General features: G+C 32.3%; 3 protein-coding genes across 5 annotated transcripts; 2 read left to right on the top strand and 1 right to left on the bottom strand.

Moving 5' to 3' along the window:
- The first annotated feature begins 1172 nt into the window (after window positions 1–1172).
- LOC137811120 (LRR receptor-like serine/threonine-protein kinase FEI 1) lies at window positions 1173–10514 on the top strand. The gene is made up of 14 exons (XM_068612718.2): window positions 1173–1540; window positions 2141–2356; window positions 2805–2940; window positions 3553–3624; window positions 3723–3794; window positions 4232–4303; window positions 4558–4629; window positions 4737–4808; window positions 5708–5802; window positions 6449–6616; window positions 6723–7055; window positions 8293–8538; window positions 9174–9307; window positions 9896–10514. Exons 2-14 carry the CDS (start codon window positions 2260–2262, stop codon window positions 10112–10114), a joined length of 1788 nt encoding a protein of 595 aa, XP_068468819.1. The 5' UTR covers window positions 1173–1540; window positions 2141–2259; the 3' UTR covers window positions 10115–10514.
- Window positions 10515–12392: 1878 nt separating this feature from the next.
- Window positions 12393–17315, top strand: LOC137811121 (SH3 domain-containing protein 1). Of its 3 annotated transcripts, none has more exons than XM_068612719.2 (11): window positions 12393–12634; window positions 12740–12828; window positions 13171–13284; window positions 13376–13445; window positions 13527–13675; window positions 14143–14244; window positions 14323–14523; window positions 15172–15234; window positions 15398–15541; window positions 16067–16141; window positions 16801–17315. In XM_068612719.2, the coding sequence occupies exons 2-11, from the start codon at window positions 12769–12771 to the stop codon at window positions 16909–16911; spliced, it is 1089 nt and encodes a 362-aa protein (XP_068468820.2). In that variant the 5' UTR covers window positions 12393–12634; window positions 12740–12768; the 3' UTR covers window positions 16912–17315. The 3 variants fall into 3 exon arrangements, with proteins under 3 accessions (XP_068468820.2, XP_068468821.2, XP_068468822.2); XM_068612720.2 differs by having other exon boundaries at window positions 12419–12634; window positions 12737–12828; XM_068612721.2 differs by having other exon boundaries at window positions 12466–12634; window positions 12761–12828.
- A 779-nt stretch (window positions 17316–18094) lies between these two features.
- On the bottom strand, window positions 18095–19186 carry LOC137811122 (uncharacterized). The gene has a single exon (XM_068612722.2). It carries the CDS (start codon window positions 19043–19045, stop codon window positions 18344–18346), a length of 702 nt encoding a protein of 233 aa, XP_068468823.1. The 5' UTR covers window positions 19046–19186; the 3' UTR covers window positions 18095–18343.
- Between the last annotated feature and the right edge of the window lie 1021 nt (window positions 19187–20207).

The raw sequence follows: 20207 nt of genomic DNA, 5'->3' as shown, positions 1-20207 counted from the left end.
TTATATAAATATAAATTATTTTGTTTTCTAAAATTTATTTTATAAACTTTTATAGATCTTAATGAAATGATAAAACTGTATGACACTATATGAAAATAGATCTTTAGTTTGTATTTAGATACATATTTAACTAGTTGTATTAATACTACCAAAATTGCACAATTATATATTTATACACATATTATATTAATAAAATAAATGTTATGCTTTTGGCGTAAAATAAAAGCGGAAGAAAGTAAAATAAAATAAAGTAAAAGAAAGATAATTTTTTTAGTTGTTTTGATAGGAGAAAAAGTAAAAAGAATAAGAGGAAAAAGAAAATGAATATTGTAAAATAACATTAACACCCGTAAAAAATGAAATGTAATTACACTCTCAATTGTTAAAGGAAAAACTAGCCAAGATAGTAATAAATTTAAAAATTATTTTACCAATTTAAAAGATTAACAGTATTTTATATTTCAAGAATAGTTTTATATTTTAAATTTAAATTAATTTTTTCCCTTATTTTCTTTTTGAACAGGAAAGAAATAAATTTTTACATGAGATTCATTGCATTTTTGTTTCCTTCCTTATTTATATGTTAACCATTTACATTTCTCTTTAGTTTCATATAAGCCAAATAGAGCATAAATGCTACACTAATACTTCATTTTCATTCAACATTATTTATAACATATAGAAAGTTATATAGATATAGATATACATTTAAATTTGTCCCTTTTAAATTGTGTAATAAATAATTATTTTAAATCTTAATTAAATAGCAATATTGTGTCATATTATATGGGAAAACCCATTATATACTGATATTAATTAAATATTAAATATTACCTTAATCCTTCTTATCTATCTTAGATTTTAACATTAATACATGTTATCCAGATTAGACTATCTTGTTGTGGAAAAAGATAATGTAATTTCTTTTTTCTTTTACATGATCTCTTTGCAGGATAAAACAGCAAAGAAATTTATAATATTTGGATACTCAATAATCGTTTTTTCCTTTGTTAAAAGGCATGTTTTTAGTTTTAAAAAATTAAAGTGAGAATAATATTGTACATATTAAGTTACTTTCGTGATTTATTAATTAATAGAAAAGGAAGACGTTTAAAAATTAATGTCTGAGAAAAATAAGGGATAAGTGTTGAAAATCTTACAGGCGTCATTTTGTTGTTATATGAGCTGTGACGGGGTTCTAGAGTGAAGGCGTCGGTCGCACGTGCGGCATGTCGATGTTGTCACGTGCGGAACAGCCTTGCTCCTATTGGTTCCCCTTTAATTCCCGAGCGAGTATAACATAGCATACCAAACAGCATCTATTCACACTCTCACTCACACGCGCGCACACACCTTCCACTCGCTCACTCGCACTCGCCCTTTGGAATCACAGAAATCTCAGGCTCACAACAACACAACGAACCAAGAGAAAGAGAAAGAGAGAGAGAGAGGGTTTTATTTTAACGTTTTTGTTTGTTATTCCTTTACAGCTCTACCTGCATTTCTCTCTCACTCTCGCGCATCTCAGATCGAAATCCAGGTCATTGCCTGCAATCTCTTTCTCTCTTTCTATCTTCAGTTACCTCGATTTTCTGAGAAGTGAAAAACGCGACAAATTCGCAATCGCTGTTCGTGGCGTATTAATTAGCTTCGATTCGATGGTTGCACATTCAGTGCTTTTGATTTGAAATGCTGAATTGAATTTCTCTTCACTCAAGTACTGTAACCGAACTGCGAAGCTTTTTCTAGCTGTTTACCTAGTGTGCTTTCGGTGCTACTTTCCGTTTTTTTGCTCTCTAGTCAAGTGCGTTTCAGTTGAAAATTTTTGAACTCAGGTTGCATTTTCCTTGCTTCAAGTGTTTATAACTGCTTTTGTACATATGCATAAAAAATTCAAATATCAGAAATTTATTTAGTATTTTTATTTTTTTAGTTTATTTATTCATTCGGTTATGTGGTTATATGTATACTGGCTGTGAAGTGTTTTTAAGTGTAAGCCATTGATGTTCATAACTGCCGAAATATTTTTTTTCTTATCCACTGTAATTTCCGTTGATAAGTTTGTAATAAATAACAATGATGATTCCTGTCTGTAGTAGTTTCATTACGGTTAACTTTTTATTTTTTTTTGCTGTTGCAGGCGGTGTCTACGTTTGTCTGCGTTGTTGATGTTTGTGCCAACTAGATAACTACATGGTGGAGCGATACATTTTTCTCATATGACTTCTATTAGCTATATTCTTACTGAGCAGTGTTGCTATGGGCATTTGTCTTTTGAAATGGCAATGGCCGTGGCTTCTTTTTATTGTGCTGATACATGTTGTAATCATTAAGAGCAACGCAATCACTCCCGATGGTATGATCATATTTATTTCTTACACTTGTATTTAACTTATTGCTTTTGAGGCTATGGTTAATCCTGCTTCTAATATGATCACATTTATATCATGCATATCACAATCTGGACACAACCATACATATATTTGGTTCTTAATCACGCCAAATTACGTTGTGTGATCTATGTAGTCGACTTCATCTAGTGAGATAAAACTTTGTAATTTTCGTAATCCAATATATCTATTATGTCCCCCAGTTTGATCAAAACTATTGCTGTTTTTCACTTTGATTCCATAATATTTTCATTGGACTAAAACCAATTTTTACAAAGTCCACTATTTATCTTTACCACCTTCTTGCCTGCATTTGTTCTCTTATGGGACTTGATTAAAATTAGAATTTAACTAGTTTCATTTGGCTGATGCATAATCATTTTGATATCATGTTATATTCTCTCACATCTGTAGGTGAGGTGCTTCTCAGCTTTAGGACCGCAGTTGTTAATTCTGATGGTATATTATTACAGTGGAGGCCAGAGGATCCTGACCCATGTAAATGGAAAGGAGTGAAATGTGATCCGAAAACCAAAAGAGTAACACATCTGTGAGTTTTTATAATGATCATGACATATTTCTTGTCTAGACTTACTCTAAGACATTTTACTAGAGATGAAAGTGTTTGATTGACCAGTGTAATTTGTCACATCTATTATTTTAAATGGTAAATAGACTGTATTATGTTGGTTTTGTGTTTATAAATACAGAAAACCAGACTTAATTGAATTCTTTTACCACATCCGGAACATTTATAATCTGATTTAGACTATAGATTTTGTACACAAATCTATTGCCTAATTCTTACAGCTAGTGCTGCTGATTGGATGTTTCTCGTGAACCATTAGGCTATTTTCAGTTTCTTATTGCTTTAGTTTATGATCTTGTCATAGCTCAATGCTAGACTTAAATTCTTACTCCTAGTGAGTTAATCACCACTTTCTTTTATGGGTTTTGCATTGGGGTAGGGTTTCATTAAATCAGGATAGAATGCACTGTTTTTATGTGTAAATTTCATTGAAAGATTGCATCTGTGTGATATTTTGGTTCCAGAACTTCTTAAGTTTAGAAAAAAGTACTTCATCGATACATTACAAGAGACTTGCTGGCAGTTTTGTATGAAATTCTTTATCTAACTATGCTCTCCTTGGTAATATTCTAGGAGTCTATCTCACCATAAGTTAAGTGGGTCTATATCACCTGACCTTGGGAAGCTCGAGAATCTAAGGATTCTGTACGTATTTTTAAAATTTTGATTGCGGATATCTTTTCTTTTAACTTATTTGGCACTTTTTTGTATTTGGTTATTTAATGATTATGTATCTGTTGTAGTGCTCTGCATAACAACAACTTCTATGGGACAATTCCATCAGAATTGGGAAATTGCACTGCATTGGAGGGAATGTAAGTATTACGTTCGGTTGATTTGCCTAGTTCTTTTCCATCCTCTTTTTTTTCCATTTACCTTGGAAAATTTTCCGTGTTTATCTTAGTTGTTGATGTTAAAATAGTGCAAATTTACAAACTCATCTATCTTTTGTTAACTTTAGAATGATACACATACTTATTCAGATTGCTTGTTACATATATGTATATATATGTCTGTGTGTATGTTTGCAATCTATATATCATTTGTGCAAGAGTTATTGTATTTTTCATTTTAACTTCTAGTATGACATTTGCAGTTATTGTCTGATTCACATACTTCCTTTTCTTAAACAAATTTCTCTGATAGAAGTTATATAACCACTAGATCTTATTCTTTATGTTGATGTTTAAATTTGGTAAACCCAATTGTTCTATTACTAACTTGGTAACAACTACTGATTTTGGTTGTGCAGATTTTTACAGGGTAATTACCTTAGTGGAATCATTCCAAGTGAAATAGGAAACCTTTCACAGCTCATAAATTTGTGAGTTTCTTCCAGTTCATGCTTCTCTTTGTTGTTTGTATTTAAATTATTTGGGCGAATTGTATTGTGCATTCATTCTGTTTTCATATGAAAGAAAAAAGGGAAACAAAAATCCAATATTTAAGATGATTATCTTTTTTTAGTTATTTAGTGAATTTTCTAGTTCTTCCTTTTTTAAACATATTCAAATTCTTTAGTTTTGGTGTTACAGTCATGCAGGCATCATATTCATAATATATCTTCCTATTTTACAGGGACATATCAAGCAATTCCCTCAGTGGGAATATTCCCGCATCACTTGGGAAGTTGTATAATCTAAAAAATTTGTATGTAGGCTTTTCTTTTCTGCTGTGATATTCTCTATGAACATTTTATTAAGTTGTTATTTTACACCAAAATGAATCATTTACCATTGTGGTCATGTTTTTTGAAGCAATGTATCAACCAATTTTCTGGTCGGACCTATACCTTCTGATGGTGTCCTTGGCAACTTTACTGGAAGCTCGTAAGTATGGCCTTTCCTGTTTATAGATGTTCCGTAAGCTAAGTGCTGATGTTTTTCTTTTATTAAAGTTGAATTTTAATTAAATATATTAATAATACTAATCTATTTATACTTATCAGATTTCAGAGAGAATTTAAAAGAGATATTTTGTTTTCTGAGAAAAATGATTTAATCAAGACACAAAGATTATATAGCAGCTATATATGTATAGCTGTATAAGTAAAGACAAAGACTTACTAACTGTTGTTAAGAGTTAGTTACATAGACAGCTGTCACACAACTGACAGAAACTAGCTGACAGCTGTAAAGGTACAGTGATTACACATTAGCAAAATACAGAGTTAAACTCCACTATAATAGTTACTCCACAATATTAGTTCTTTGTGTGTTCAAATTATGATTTTTGGGATTTATAATATTTAAATTTATCTTATTTTCCTGGTTTGCTTCCTAGTTTGTAGCTACGCATTTAAATTTTTGAGAAATTGCTCATTATAATTTCTCTTGATTTGGAACATGAAATAGCTGGAATTATACTATGACCTTTTATTGCAATCGTGGCATTTGATATTTGAAATCCACCTGTGTTTCAACAATCTGATGACTAACTGTTACTTGTTAACCATGTACACAGGTGTCTGTAGGCATAAATTTGTATTATTTATGACTGTATTAACTTTGTCTAGTTTTATGATAATCTTATTTTTATATTGTTATGCCAGTTGGTATTTTAGCAGATATATTAAGTCTTGACATTAATATTTTCAATAATTATGTTTTTAATGTTTACTTTGTCTTTTGTTATCAAGGATACTAAACTCTCCTAATATAACAGTCAATTTCAAAGGAATTAAATCCATTTTACAATATTGAGACAAGAATATTATGCCTTCTTGCAGCTTTGTTGGCAATCGTGGTCTGTGCGGAGTGAGAATAAATTCTACATGTAAAGATGATGGTTCACCGGGGAACAATTCTCAATCTACTTCCTCAGGTAAATCTGTGTGTGTTTTTTTAATCTAGTGTTTATCTTTTATTTGATCTCATCTCAAGTGTTCCTTCTTTCGTTTAATGATGCATTGTGTTTTTAATATGATTTTTTTCAAGTAGACACAAGCTGGGTGGTTAAAATATAGAAAGGCATCAGGGGGTTATTTATTTGTGACTCCAAAGCCTACCAAGCTCAAAGGAAGGTTTTATTGTACTGTTTATATGACCAACTATATTCTATGGTGGCAAATGGCCAGCTTTAAAGGGATAACAAAAGAAATGGGAATGGTAGTGTTAGAGATATGATTTGATTGCATACCTATTTGGCTTGAAACCTGGTTTCAATATTGAGGCTGCTTTTGCAAGCTCAGTTTGCAAATTGAGTTTTATTCAAATTTAAGTTTACGAACTTTAATCAAAACATGCTCAAAATAATTGCATACTAGGGGATACTCATATGACACCTATTAAGTAAAATATGAAAGCTAGCTGGTAAGGGAGACAACAAAGCGTTTAAGTAGTTCACTGAGTAGCCTATACTATTTGATGCGGGACTTAGGCGCTCCATAATTCTCAGGTCCTATTATGTTTCATTTTTTATATGTTGTCACAGCCCAGAATGTATTTACCAACTCAATTTTGTCTTATAGATCAAAATCAAATGGGAAAGAAGAAATATTCTGGTCGGCTGCTCATCAGTGCATCAGCAACTGTGGGAGCTCTACTTTTGGTAGCACTTATGTGCTTCTGGGGTTGTTTTCTTTACAAGAAGTTTGGTAAAAATGACAGAATAAGCCTGGCAATGGATGTTGGTGCAGGTTTACTCCTTATCTCTCTGTAGCTTGGACATCTTGGTTATATTTTTTTTGACTTTATATGCTTTTGAAAAATCCGTTAAAATTATAATGTCCAAATGTCTTGTAGGTGCATCAATTGTGATGTTTCATGGAGACCTTCCGTATTCTTCCAAAGACATCATTAAGAAATTAGAGACTTTGAATGAAGAACACATAATAGGAATTGGGGGATTTGGAACTGTTTACAAGCTTGCAATGGATGATGGGAATGTCTTCGCTTTAAAAAGGATCGTAAAATTGAATGAGGGGTTTGATCGTTTTTTTGAGAGGGAGCTTGAAATTCTTGGTAGCATCAAGCATCGTTATCTAGTGAACTTACGAGGATATTGTAATTCACCAACATCGAAGTTGTTAATATATGATTACCTACCAGGTGGTAGTCTTGATGAAGCTCTTCATGGTAAGACCTCTGTTTGGATATCTGTATTTTTGGGTAGAAGTATGGTACTTTAAGGTGGGCATGTGGTAATGACAGAGCAAATGGTTCATGTGGTAGTTATCATTTAGTTCCCTTATAAACCAACTGATCTCTTAAGAACCCATAGTAACTCTCTGAAAATAGGTAAAAACATAAATGTCCATGTAATTTGTTATGAGTGAGCATTCATTATTACCAAATACAGCAACCACTATTTCACCAAAGCAGCTCATACGAATCTTCAATGCTTTTTGGATATGAAATACCTACTCAACTGATAATTATTTTATATGGAACATTTTCATGATTCATGAATCAATATTTGGTTATTATAGCTTATATTTGCTTGGGATATCATGCTTTGGTTGTTAAATAAGGCCTTTTCATTTATGCTGCACTAGTTGGTACAAATTTACTTAACATGAAAGCTAGTACAGCAAGCATTGTGGCTCAGCCTAGATGACAATCCTTCTAGTTCCAGGGGCACAGTATCATATTAAATAGTAGATAATAGTAGACATCAATAATCTGAAAATACTATTTGTGAATGGTATGTTCTGTATAGTAATGTTTGTACCAAATAGGAAATGCTTTATAACTAGTTTCCTGGAAAAGGGCTAAATTACAGGAAGCACGATCTGTCCTAAAAAGGAAATTTCATTTTATGTAATTATTACCCCTTTGGACTGAAAAATATAAGCAAAAGGTTTGGTGGACTGAAATATAAGCAATTTTAAACTAGTTCAACCCTACTTAATGTCATTATTCAAATGTGAGCATCATCTTCAAAATAAATTTGATTAAGGGTAGTTTAGAACATGTAGTTATTTTATTATAAGATAAGATATCAAGAAAATCATATGAAACTAATTTCTTTAATTAGTGTGAAATTATGTATTTTTACTTATATTTGAGTCTAAAAGGAGTATTTCTTAAAGGTATTAAATATTGTTCAATGTGGCTTTCCTTGGTTGCCAATGCAATGCACTATTCTTTTTTTAGTTTGTTCAATTGGATATATTCCTAAAGCTTTGTTCATTGCTGAAGGCGTCATACAGATATTAATATGTTTAAAGTGGATGTTATGTTATGTATCAATATCAAGTATAATCTTTAAAGAAAACGATTTTTCATTTTGAATTTACATTTTCACTTTATTGTATCTTTGACTAAATAAATCATTTTGGTTGGATAATGATGTTTCTGATGCATCACACAGAAAGGGCTGAGCAACTAGACTGGGATTCACGCTTGAATATAATCATGGGAGCTGCAAAAGGGCTTGCTTACTTGCACCATGATTGTTCCCCTAGGATTATACACCGAGACATAAAATCTAGTAACATTTTGCTTGATGGAAACTTGGATGCTCGAGTATCTGATTTTGGACTTGCCAAACTGCTGGAGGATGAAGAATCTCACATCACCACTATTGTTGCCGGAACATTTGGTTATCTTGCTCCAGGTAAGCTATTTAGAAGTTCTAATCATCACTGGGGGCATGGTTGATGGTATTTAGCATTCAAACTATTGGTGAAGTTTTTGTTGTAATTGTTGAGGGTATGTGTATAACTAGTCACTGGGTGGTCTTAGACTGCATGGACGTTTACTATGTTATCTCTTTTGTCATGTATACCATTTGTATGAAGATAGGTTACCAGTTCATCTGACATAATAATTCACATGAAATATTTTTCTGTAGTGCATGCATGCGAAACTCTACATAATGGTTTTTATGAGTAAATGCAACAGTGTTAGAATCTTTCTGGCATTAGAGTGAGTATGAGGGTCAAACAAATTAATTTTGTTCCTACTCTATTTAGAATATAATTTGAATAAAGTAGTGCATAGGGTTGAATCCACAGAAGCTCCATAAGCACTTGTAGGGAAAAAAAATAAAAAAATAACATGATCTGCTCTATAAGCTAATAGTGCAAGTTAAAAGTAAAAATTTAGAAAAATTACACTAGAAAACTTCTAGAAATTAGTTTTGCATAAGCTCATTTTTATCTATGGAGAAGTTATTTTCAATTTTTCTTTCGTTTCTCACTCCTTTTAACTCCATGGTTGTCTAACCAAGCATATGTTATTTCATGCCAGAGTATATGCAAAGTGGCAGAGCAACTGAGAAGTCTGATGTGTATAGTTTTGGTGTGTTGACACTTGAAGTGCTGAGTGGAAAGCGGCCAACAGATGCAGCATTCATTGAAAAGGGTCTCAATATTGTTGGTTGGGTATGTCATTCACCTAAATATTGGATTTTAGTACAAGTTTTGATCACTCTAGTTTTTTGTTTTCTGAGTAACTAAATACTTTAATTTTTTTCATATACCCATTAAGGCATCTTTTCTTAACTTTGAGAGTATACCACCTTCTGTTGTACAATGGGCTTCCCTGTGGCTGCCAATATAATCAACATAGAGTGGGTTGAGTGAATGTTACATGGTTAATAATTGAAATTTATTATCATCTTGTTGGGTTTGGCTCTCTTAAACGGGATCCCACTCTCTTAGAAAGTTAAGTGTGGAGTGATAATAATTCACTGGAAAATCAATAATTGAGGGTTTTAACAATTTCATAATTTTTCGGCACATGCATAAAATTTACCACAATATCAACGCATGGTTTTCAAATCAATGGTTATCAGAACAATACCCTTTAAAGTGCAGTGCACTTTAGAGGAGCCAAATTCTATATCTATTTTGGTACATACACTAGCTGCGTAGTTGTTACGTGATTATTAAGCAAGCTAATCATGTCTTTAGTTGCTACTCCAATGTAATGGATCACCACTCCAATTGAACACATTTGCTTCTTTGCAGTTGAATTTTCTAATTACAGAGAACAGGCGGAGGGAAATTGTTGACCCACTATGTGACGGGGTGCAAGTGGAGAGCCTTGATGCCTTGCTCTCTGTGGCTATTCAGTGTGTCTCCTCAAGTCCAGAAGATCGACCCACTATGCACCGAGTGGTGCAGCTGTTTGAATCAGAGGTCGTAACTCCATGCCCTAGTGACTTCTATGACTCCAACTCCGATTAGAAAGCTTGCAAAGACAAACTAAAAGTACGTTGTTGTGTTTGCATCCATGTCACTGCAAATTACTTGAAAGTCAGAAGCTATGAAAGAGGCTCGGAGTCTGCAGTGTTACTATTCGTCTCAGTTGCATTCATTCTTAACTGGAATTTAAAGAAAGAGGTTCTTCATTACACCACTTCATGATAGAAGTTGTGGTTCCCTGTCACATGTCATCATTGGACATGTTCAAACGTTTCTAAGTCTTTGTGAATGGAGTTGCTTGTGTTAATCGATCGGTTGCCGTTCCAGTCTTACCCCCTTGTGTTTTTCTTTTTCCTTTCTATTTGCTATGCTAGCATTGTAATCTTTGTTACTATTTGTTCACTCCAATTTAAGTGTATATGAATGTGTACAAGTTCAGATCGCCTACCCTTGCAAGTGATTTTTGTTAATTTATTTTTGTAATATATGTCCCATAAAAGAATTCATCTAACTAGTGTGCTTCTCACCTTTCAGGCTGCTCTAGTGTTTTACATTTTTTTATCCACTTCTGTTTGTCTTTATCAATGTCGTCTACTCTTATACTTACTGCTTTGGTCCAAATTTCACTTTCTATTAATTAAAACAAAGGGTAAATACTCAATTGATTCTTAAACCTGGGGTACATTGTTAATTTATAGAAATAATAACAAATCTTAGTATCTGAATATGTAAAAGATACAAAATGATTCCTAAATATAATAGTTTAATAACAAAATAGTATACATTTTTATTTTTTGTTAAATTAGTTTTTAAAATTATATTTTAACAATAAAATAATTTTGTAAAACTTAATAATACGAAGTAATTATTATACTTTTTTTTATACATCTACGAACTTCAATGGATTTTTTTTTAAAAAATTTTTAAGCAATAAATTTACACTAGACACGTTCAAAAGGATCAAATTATTTATTTACAGTAAAGCTATTTAAGCTAATCTTAATTTCGCTGTGAAAGAATATATGCAAAACTATTTCTTAATGAAATTATACTAAAGATCCATTAATTTTTACGGTAATTTTCAAGAATATGCCAAATTATTGTTCGTTCGATGTTATCTATATAACGCTATATAAACTTTTATAAGCGTTTTGTTCATTTCATTTTTGAACATAGTATTAAATTAAACATGACAAAAGTGAAAGGAAATAAATTTGAACTGAAGTAGAGTAAAAGTTGAATCACAGTACATATATGAGTTAGTTTTAACTAATTAGTGAACAAATAAAAAAATAAAATTATTTATTTCATATTTGAAATTATTCATTATCTTCATAAAATTAATGAAATAGTGTAATTACACTGAAAATTGAAAGTTAGAATTGTTTTTTCTTCCTTTTTCAAAAGATTATTTTGTTCCTTATTTTGAGAAAAATGAAATCTTTTACCAAACATAATTATTAGATAATGGCAAATAAAAAGATAATACTTTTTAGATAATACCATGTAAGAGCTCATTAGATAGTACATTATACTAAAATCTTTCTTTTTGTTAGGTATAAGTCAACTTTATATTATTTTTTTCTCTGCAAATGTTATTATAGAGCTAAAGAAAAAAAAAACAGTGTGTAAATAAAATCATTATTAGAAAAATATATAACAGAAAATAAAACAAAGATAATAACTCAAAGGTTAGTCATTTTCCAAAACTGAAGAAGACAACCTTTTAAACTTAAATTGATACATTGAATATCTTAAAAATAAAAACATTGTTAGAAAAATGAAGAAGAAGAAGAACTGTCTAAATTAATAAAAGAATATAAAAGAGAGAATAAAAAAAATAATAATGGAAAAATCATAAAAAGAAAATAGAAATAAAATGTCTATAAATAGAAATGATACTTATACATTAATATTTTTTCCACTTTCATTTGAAAACTAAATATATTATTATTTTATTTTAAAATTTTGTTTATATTTATTATTATTAGTTAAATATAATATTTTATTATTAAATGAAGTTATAAAGTGAAAGTGAAGAAAAACGGGAGTTAACTAGTGTTTTTTCAGTTATAAATAAAAAACATATTTTTATTATATATATAATATAAAGAAACTAATTTTAATGTCCAATCATTTAATTTTGTGCGTATAGTACAGAGAAAAGGTCTTTATATATCGACATTTTACTAAATGTGAAAAATATTTTAAAATTTAGTAATAAATAAAAACATGTCTTATTTGTTTTTATGTTCCATTTCTGTAATTAAAAAAAAGAAACAAGAAACATTTTTAACGAGTTTTTTTTTGTAGAAAAGTCAAGCGCGTGTCCGTGTGCGGTGCTGTGAAAGTCTAAAAAGAACGCTTTTTCCCCCAAGATTCTCTCTCACAACATGATTCAGTTTTCACTTTCATTTTCATAACTCATTCATTCAATTATTATCATAATTTCTCTGTTTTCTTCTGTTCTCTTCTCATAACTATTCCAAAGTGGGAACCTTTCTCTTTTTTACTCTCTCTCTATATCTCTAGAAAGACCCAGCCAGCAAGGTAGTTTTACAGGTAATTATGAATCCTCTTCTTTCCACCCTTTCATGAATAAATTGAAAACCCAACACAAGACTATATTTTTTGTAATGATTTTCTGTTTGGACTGCAACAAAGTAGCTGTTTTTATTGTAAATAAAGGGTGAAGAATGGATGCTATAAGGAAGCAAGCAAGCAAATTAAGGGAGCAAGTTGCCAGGCAACAACAGGTCATCATTCCTACTCTTCTTTTTAGATGAAACTGAAATTTTTTTGTGGGGTGCTTCCCAATTGAGTAACTATTTACTCTTTAGGTTATAAGTGCTTCTGTAGCATGGGATCATAATATCATTTTTTTTAATTTCACCTTGAATTAGTGGGATTTTATAGGAAAAGGCTCATTTTTACTTTTGGTCTGATTTGAACTGATGGGGGTGGGAACCTTAAACAAAAAGTATTGATTCTGTGTTTCTATTGGTTGTATTTGGGTTTGTTTTTTTTTTTTTGGGTCAATCTAGTGATTTTATTTGTTTTGACTTTGGTCTTCTATCATGATATTGTTGTTTTTGCAGGCCATACTTAGACAGTTGGGCCAAATTAGCAATGAACCGCTCATGACTGACGAATCTGAAATTGAATGTCACCAGCAGCTTCAAAAGTTATACACTTCTACAAAGACAGCTAAGGTGCTTTTATATTTTCACTCCATGTATCTTCTTTAATGGGTTCAGGAAACTTTTTTTCTTTTATATGTTTTTAACCGTTGTCTTTTCACAGCATTTTCAGCGGCATATTGTTCGTGCTATTGAAGGGTTCATCTCTGTTAGCTCCAAGCAGATGGAGATAGGTAACTTTTGCTTTTGGCCTTTTGCACCTCTGTGTTACTTTGGTTTATGCCTCAGTTAATATTTTGTTCTCTGTAATTCAGCGAGGAAGTTGGCTAGGGATTGCTGTAGGTATGGAACTGAGAATCTTGGTAGTAGTTTCCCCCTTGCAAGGGCTTCTCTTCAATTTGGTAACTCTTATGATATGATGGAAAATGAGAGGGAGACTTTGCTCGGGATTTTAGGTGATCAGGTAATCTTTTGGGGTATTTCTTTTGTACTCTCAAGTATAGTGTTGAAGATGTCATTTTGTGAAATAGCCTTTCAGTGGACCATATGGTATATTATTTTTGAATTAATATTCTTTAGTGTAACATTATAACTACCTGATTTACTGGTGGTTGCCTTGCTGCATTGATTTTTTTACCAAGATTAATACATTGCACATGGGTTCTGGAATTCAACTTCTCCATATTCATATTAGGATATTAGTTTATTTTTGTCTGATAGGAAATAAGAAGCCCTAGTTTGTCCGACCTATTCACCAAGTCAACCTAAGAAGACTGTTTACTTTCTGTTTTTTTAAGGGAAGCCTAGGTCTTAGGAACAATTTTTTAAGTATTCTACCCTATCCAAAAATGAAAAACAAACATGGTGACTAGCAATCATGTCCCATCCCCAAATTTTCTTGCTTCTAACTCTGCTTCAGGTTTTGTATAGATCTCTGAGCCACTGCGGGCACAGATAACAGGAGCTCCTTTGGAGGATGCACGCCATCTCACTCACCGGTATGATAAACTTCATCAAGAAGTAGAAGCTCAGGTAATAATTTACTGCTACAATGGCATGCATATGGTGGTATGCTATGCATGATATTTATCATAGATATCTTCTCATCAGGCTGCTGAAGTTTTGAGGCGTCGATCGAAGTTGAGGAATTCTTCTATTTCTGCAGAGAGTTCTGTGAGGCTTCAAAATGCAGAAACAAGGTTGAAAGAACTTAAATCTGCCTTGGCGGCACTTGGTAAAGAAGCTACTGCTGCTATGTTGTCTGTTGAAGAACAACAGCAACAGATGACTCTTCAGAGCCTTCGTACAATGGTATTGCTAAATTCCTTGTGGCAGTACTCTCTTGACAATGTGACTGAGACTTTAATGTGTCTGACTGGTGGCAAAGCTTAGTATTACATTACATTATTATTATATATAATAACATAAATATAGAATCAATCTAATTGATACTAACATCAATATTTGTTGTTCATACAAGAGATGCCGTTACATTTACAAAAGTTGTTGCCATTGATGAGAGGGTGAGCCTTAGTGCAACCCTTGTGACCTAGAGGTCATGGGTTTAAATCCTGGCACTGTCTCTCTACTTGTGGTTGTGGGGTTAAGACTGTACATCTATTACCCACCACAGATTGCACTAGGTGGGAGTCTTGTACTCTTTTGTACTGTGCCATTGACCAAGTTGCTTCCTATATGAAAATTAAAAAAAGAAAAGAAAATATCTTTACAATATACTTATGGTTTGGTTGGTTATTTGAAGTAAATGGAATTAAGAGCTAAGTAGATTTCTTGGCATGATGGTGATCAAAACCCTAACGAGAACCTAAATTCATTATAGTAACTAACTGATGTTTGCTTAACTGAGTATAGTTAAGTTTTGTATTGTATTGAGCCTTGAGGAAATCTTCCTCCGCCAAACCTTTTCTTTCTTTTTTAATCTGTTCTCCCTTTTGGCAGGTGGATGCTGAGAGAGCCTATCATCAGCATGTTCTTATTGTTCTAGAGAAAGTATATGCTGAGGTCAGTCATCATATAGCCTTACTCTTCCTTCAAATCAGAAAAATAAATACTAGTTCCTGTGTCCATTCTACATGTTAAATTCTGGAGTAAATTCTAACCATTATTTAGGGATGCCGATCAAATTAATAACATGTATCTTATATTGTATGTTGTATGGAGTTAGATAATTGAGGAGAGACAACCAAAAGAGGCTACATCATTTCCACTGCCAAGAGATGGACATAATCAACCTGCAGATGAGAATGCTGCTTCAAATGGCATTGATTATAAACAAAACAGTCAAACAGGCACATACTTTTTTGCAAAGGTAAGTCATGTGTGAACAGATGAATAAATCTGTCTCTACAAATTCTTATAATGTACAACTATATTCTTTCAGTTTACTGTTGCTCAAGATGAAAGCCCATACAGATATTTATTTTTGCTTTTAATGCTACCAATATCTCGTGCAGATCTTCTTATTACTATTACTGGCTAATACTGATTTTTCCTGTATCAGCATATTTTAATTTATGGATATTTGGTATATTATATTTATGCAATCATTTTAAGGCATAAAGTATTTGGCTTCTTTATTCACGTTCATACACAAAACATTAGCAAATCTTTGTGCAAAGTACTTGGGTAGAGCTTTTCCGCTAATAGTAGTGTTCTTATCTTACCCGATTCTAGCATAATTGGCTCCTATGAAGATTACCTGAGGCCTAGGACAAGCAAAATAAAAGTTTATGTCTCGCCTATGATATGATCCAAAATTTGTTAGGATTCAGTGCCTATGCAATCTACGTTAATCTTCTAGACTGATTCATGTTCCTCATTATCTGTCCTGTAGGTCGTACATCCATTTGATGCTCAAGCTGAGGGGGAGTTAAGCCTTTCAATTGATGATTTTGTTGTAGTTCGTCAGGTATTTCTTTAAGAACTGTTCAGCTATTTGTGGTCCACTTCACTTGTACTCCAGATAAACAGATTCTTTCTAAGGTTAATTTTTAGCTTGTATAAAGAGCTAAGATGGACCTTTTTGGCCATTGGTTGGACTTGTGATGCAGAAGCAGATGGGCAAAGTAGAGATATAATTCAAATTAAATGACCAAAAAAGGAATAATCTTTTGAAGTTAATTTATTTATTTGATTTTCATACCTTCTTCAACTGCTCTAATTCCCATTATCTGTTACTTAAGAAATAGATTACTTTAAGTATTGAAACATTTCACCACTGTATGTTGGCAGCGTGCAAATATATGCATCACTTTTACTCCTTAATATATTATTGTGCTGAAGTGTATGGTGTGCTTTTTCTCACTTTTTTTTTCTGGAGATTTCACATCGATTAGAAATATAACTAATGTAGCTAAAAAGCTTGGGCAGTTCTTACTTTACTAGTTGGTTTGATGGAGTTAGACTCCAAGTTTAACTGAGACCTTCTAGTGCCACAATTGATTCAGTATTTACAGAACATGTTTTGATTTTATTTTTTCAGACATTAAGTTATAATCTATATTGCCAGTATCAGACTGACTGATTTGAGCTGCATTTGTATTGTCCTTTGGATTGCTACATTTCCAGGTTGGTCCTAATGGATGGTCTGAAGGAGAATGCAAAGGCAATGCTGGATGGTTTCCCACTGCTTATGTACAGAGACAAGACTTGATACCTGTGAGCAAGGTAACGGAATAGCGTCACTCAATACCAACATTGGTCTTTTGAATAGGTGAGGTGAAAATTGTATATTATACTCACGGAATAGCTGCATTTGAAAAGCCATAGCATATGCTTGCTATTATTTTTGGGTGGTTCTGTCATCTGTGTAGTATGTTGTACATGTGATGTGAGCATAATTGTAATAGGAAATAGCAGTTTGAATATGTAGATTCATATATTATATGCATTTTCTTAGACCCTTGTGTCATTCTAAGGAACTTAGTTTTGGAGATGAAAAGCTTAGTGAGGTGGCTAAATGTTACTTTTATGCTGTCCATATTCTATAGGATTGTTTGTAATTCTAATGTAAGACATGGCTAGAATCACTGTATTAAGAAATCTTCCGATTTATCTATATGGAAAAAGTAGTTTATTTTTTAGTTTCAGAAATCAACTATGGCCTATGTTACAGGGACCCAGAAATTTAAATGGTGTTAATGGATTATCTGAAAACTAAATGAAGGTTTAAACAAGACTAGAATCATAGATTCAAATAAACTTGAAATTGATTTGAACACACATTCCAATTACATTCCATAATTCCTAAGTCTTCATATTCCAAAAGCCTTCTAGCCAAACAGGTCCATTTGCACAGAAAAAGAGAGAGCAGAAAGTCTGACACATCCATTAATGGTTTCCTTTTTCATCAATTTAACTTTCAAGAGGAAATCCCAAGTTAAACAATCAAGAATGCTTAGATAATTACCTTATTAACAGCACCTTCGAAATATGGCATATGACACTAGAGACATGACTTGCAGTCGCATGCACAAAGATGAAATCGAATATGAAATAAGTAAAATAGTGTCATGAAAGGAGCATAATATTATACTTGTATTTCTATCGTGACAAATATTTTTAATGTATATTTTAATGACAGTATTAAAAACAATTGTGCATAATTGAAGTCAAACCCACACAAACTGATTGAAAATTAGTGCAATGTATATTTAAAGTTCATAGCGACTAAGAAAACTAAATTATGCTTATGATTAATCATATAACCTTGACACATCAGATTGAAGTCCAAAACAAACATCAAATTGGAACAAACAATCCGCGACCAATTACGATTTTGCAAACTATTGTAAGCCCACGAATAGAGTATTTAACATCTATAATACACAAAAAACACAATGGAGATAATCAAATCGAAATAAAATTGGAAAAAAGTATTTCTATTATCAGTTGTATAAACTCAATACAGCCAAATGAGGCAATTCCCAAACTATGTAAAATATTTGTATAGATGCAAAGTAAAACAAACGCAATATTGGGACAATACGAAAAATGAAATTGACAGTGTCCCACTGTCCCCAACAAATCAAGACAACAAATTCAATTTTTCTTTTCTTTCTCTCTGAACGTCAGAAGAGTAAAGTGATATAGAGACCCAACATTCAGTGCTTCAATCACTGAGTTCATCATCAATGTCGGAAGCTGTCATTCTTGCAGATGCTTGCTTGGCCCACTGGACGATCTTCTCAGCCTCGCGGCTAACCTTCTCTTCTTCCTTCATTGCCTTCTTCAGTATCTTCTGCTGCTCCTTCATCGAGAAGCTTCCCAATGAAGACAAAAACTCGTCACCCCAATTCTCCTTACTTTTCTTCTTCTGCTCCTTCTTGGGAGAGCACCACAAACAACCCCACCTCCGAGGAGGCGAAGGAGAAGGAGACCTCGAAGGCCTCAGAGGAGAGTCCTGTTTGGGTCCTTCCTTTTCCACCGGTTTGAAAATGGAAGACATGGAACTTTCCTCAGAGGAAGGGGTAAACGGGGGCGAAGAAACTGACCCATCTTTTGGTTTTTCTCCCACTCCCTTTTTGTCATGCGAAGAAGTGTACCCAGAATCCGGGTCTTGTTTGGAGGGCGAAAAATTGAAACTTGCGTCGTTTCTTGAAGTGGGGGTGGGAATGGTGCGAGCTTTGGTTTGTGGGAAAGACTTGAGGTTGCGGAAACGGGTTTCGAGGTGGGAAGGGAGGACGGAGTTGGTGATTCCGGAGCAGTTGATGGCGGAGAGTTGGTCCAAAACGCATGCGTCTTGAGCCTGTGAGATGATTTCTTCTATGGCGGACTCATTGTCGGTGTCGGAGAAGTCGTAGAAACCCACCATTGTTGTTTTGTTGGAATGGAGTGTGGTTTGTTTGTGTTGTTTAAGGTGAGTGAGTTTTGTTGTGAAAGTGTGTGTGTGTGAAAAGGAAAAGAAAATGAGGAAGAAGAGGGACAGCAACAAGAGCGTGGGGGGGTTTCTGTTGCACAACGAGCCAACGGCTAATTGGGCCGTTTCGGAGTGTGGGGTCCACGTGTGCATTCTTAGGGACCCACTACTTCACATAATGCTCATAGATACGGACACGTGGCAGATTTTTGTACATAACTTTTATCTTCAACAAAAGAGTAACTCTATTATTTGTGCTAATTAAACTTTTAAAAAGTACAGTTATAATGAGTAATTAAATTTAAGAATTAATGTGGTTAAATTGATGATTTATTATTTGATTAACAAAACTTACATTTGTATATTTAATGAAATTATTGTACAGTTTTACTACTTCACTCAAAAAATTTGTTCCATTTCCTAAATTTTTAAATTTAAATAATAGAAGTTCAATAGAGTCGTTAAGACATCTATATTAGTAAATTAAAGTGTGAAATATATTAGTCTTTAGTGTGTATATTTTTTTAGACAAAAGTGTAATTTAGTATTTCTCATGGTCAAAACAATGTAATTTTGTTTAAAAAAATGTAATTTTAACACTTTGGTAAAATAAAGAAATAGATAAAATAATAAATATAATAAGAATTACACAAGTAAAAAGGAATATCGAATTAGAATGAGTGTAAACTAAAGTTATAAAAAAATAGAAATGGTAATGGATAATAAAATTATGAAAAAAACTTAAAATTCCGAAATTGTTTTGTATATTTTATTAAATTGATGAAAGGAATATATATATATATATATATATATATATATATATATATATCACCTTTAACATCTAGCTGCTTATTGTATTTAAAAGTTTCTTTCGTAACTCAATTTTTATTTCAAAATTTTTCGTATAAACTGATTTAATATATAAATTTCATATATTTTTGTTATATCAAAATATAAAAATATTAGCGGAAATATAAATAAAATAATTCAAAATACATTTTTTAAACGGTATACCAATTTATTTTAACTAGAATACATCATAATCAAACACAGGATAAAATTAATTATTCTTAAAATCAAATGCATCCTTATTAAAAAATAAATAAAGCATAGTATA

The sequence above is a fragment of the Phaseolus vulgaris genome, chromosome 2, assembly GCF_051622355.1.
Source record: "Phaseolus vulgaris cultivar YP4 chromosome 2, ASM5162235v1, whole genome shotgun sequence".
Lineage (NCBI taxonomy): Eukaryota > Viridiplantae > Streptophyta > Magnoliopsida > Fabales > Fabaceae > Phaseolus > Phaseolus vulgaris.
This window is presented reverse-complemented; position numbering and strand designations above follow the sequence as displayed.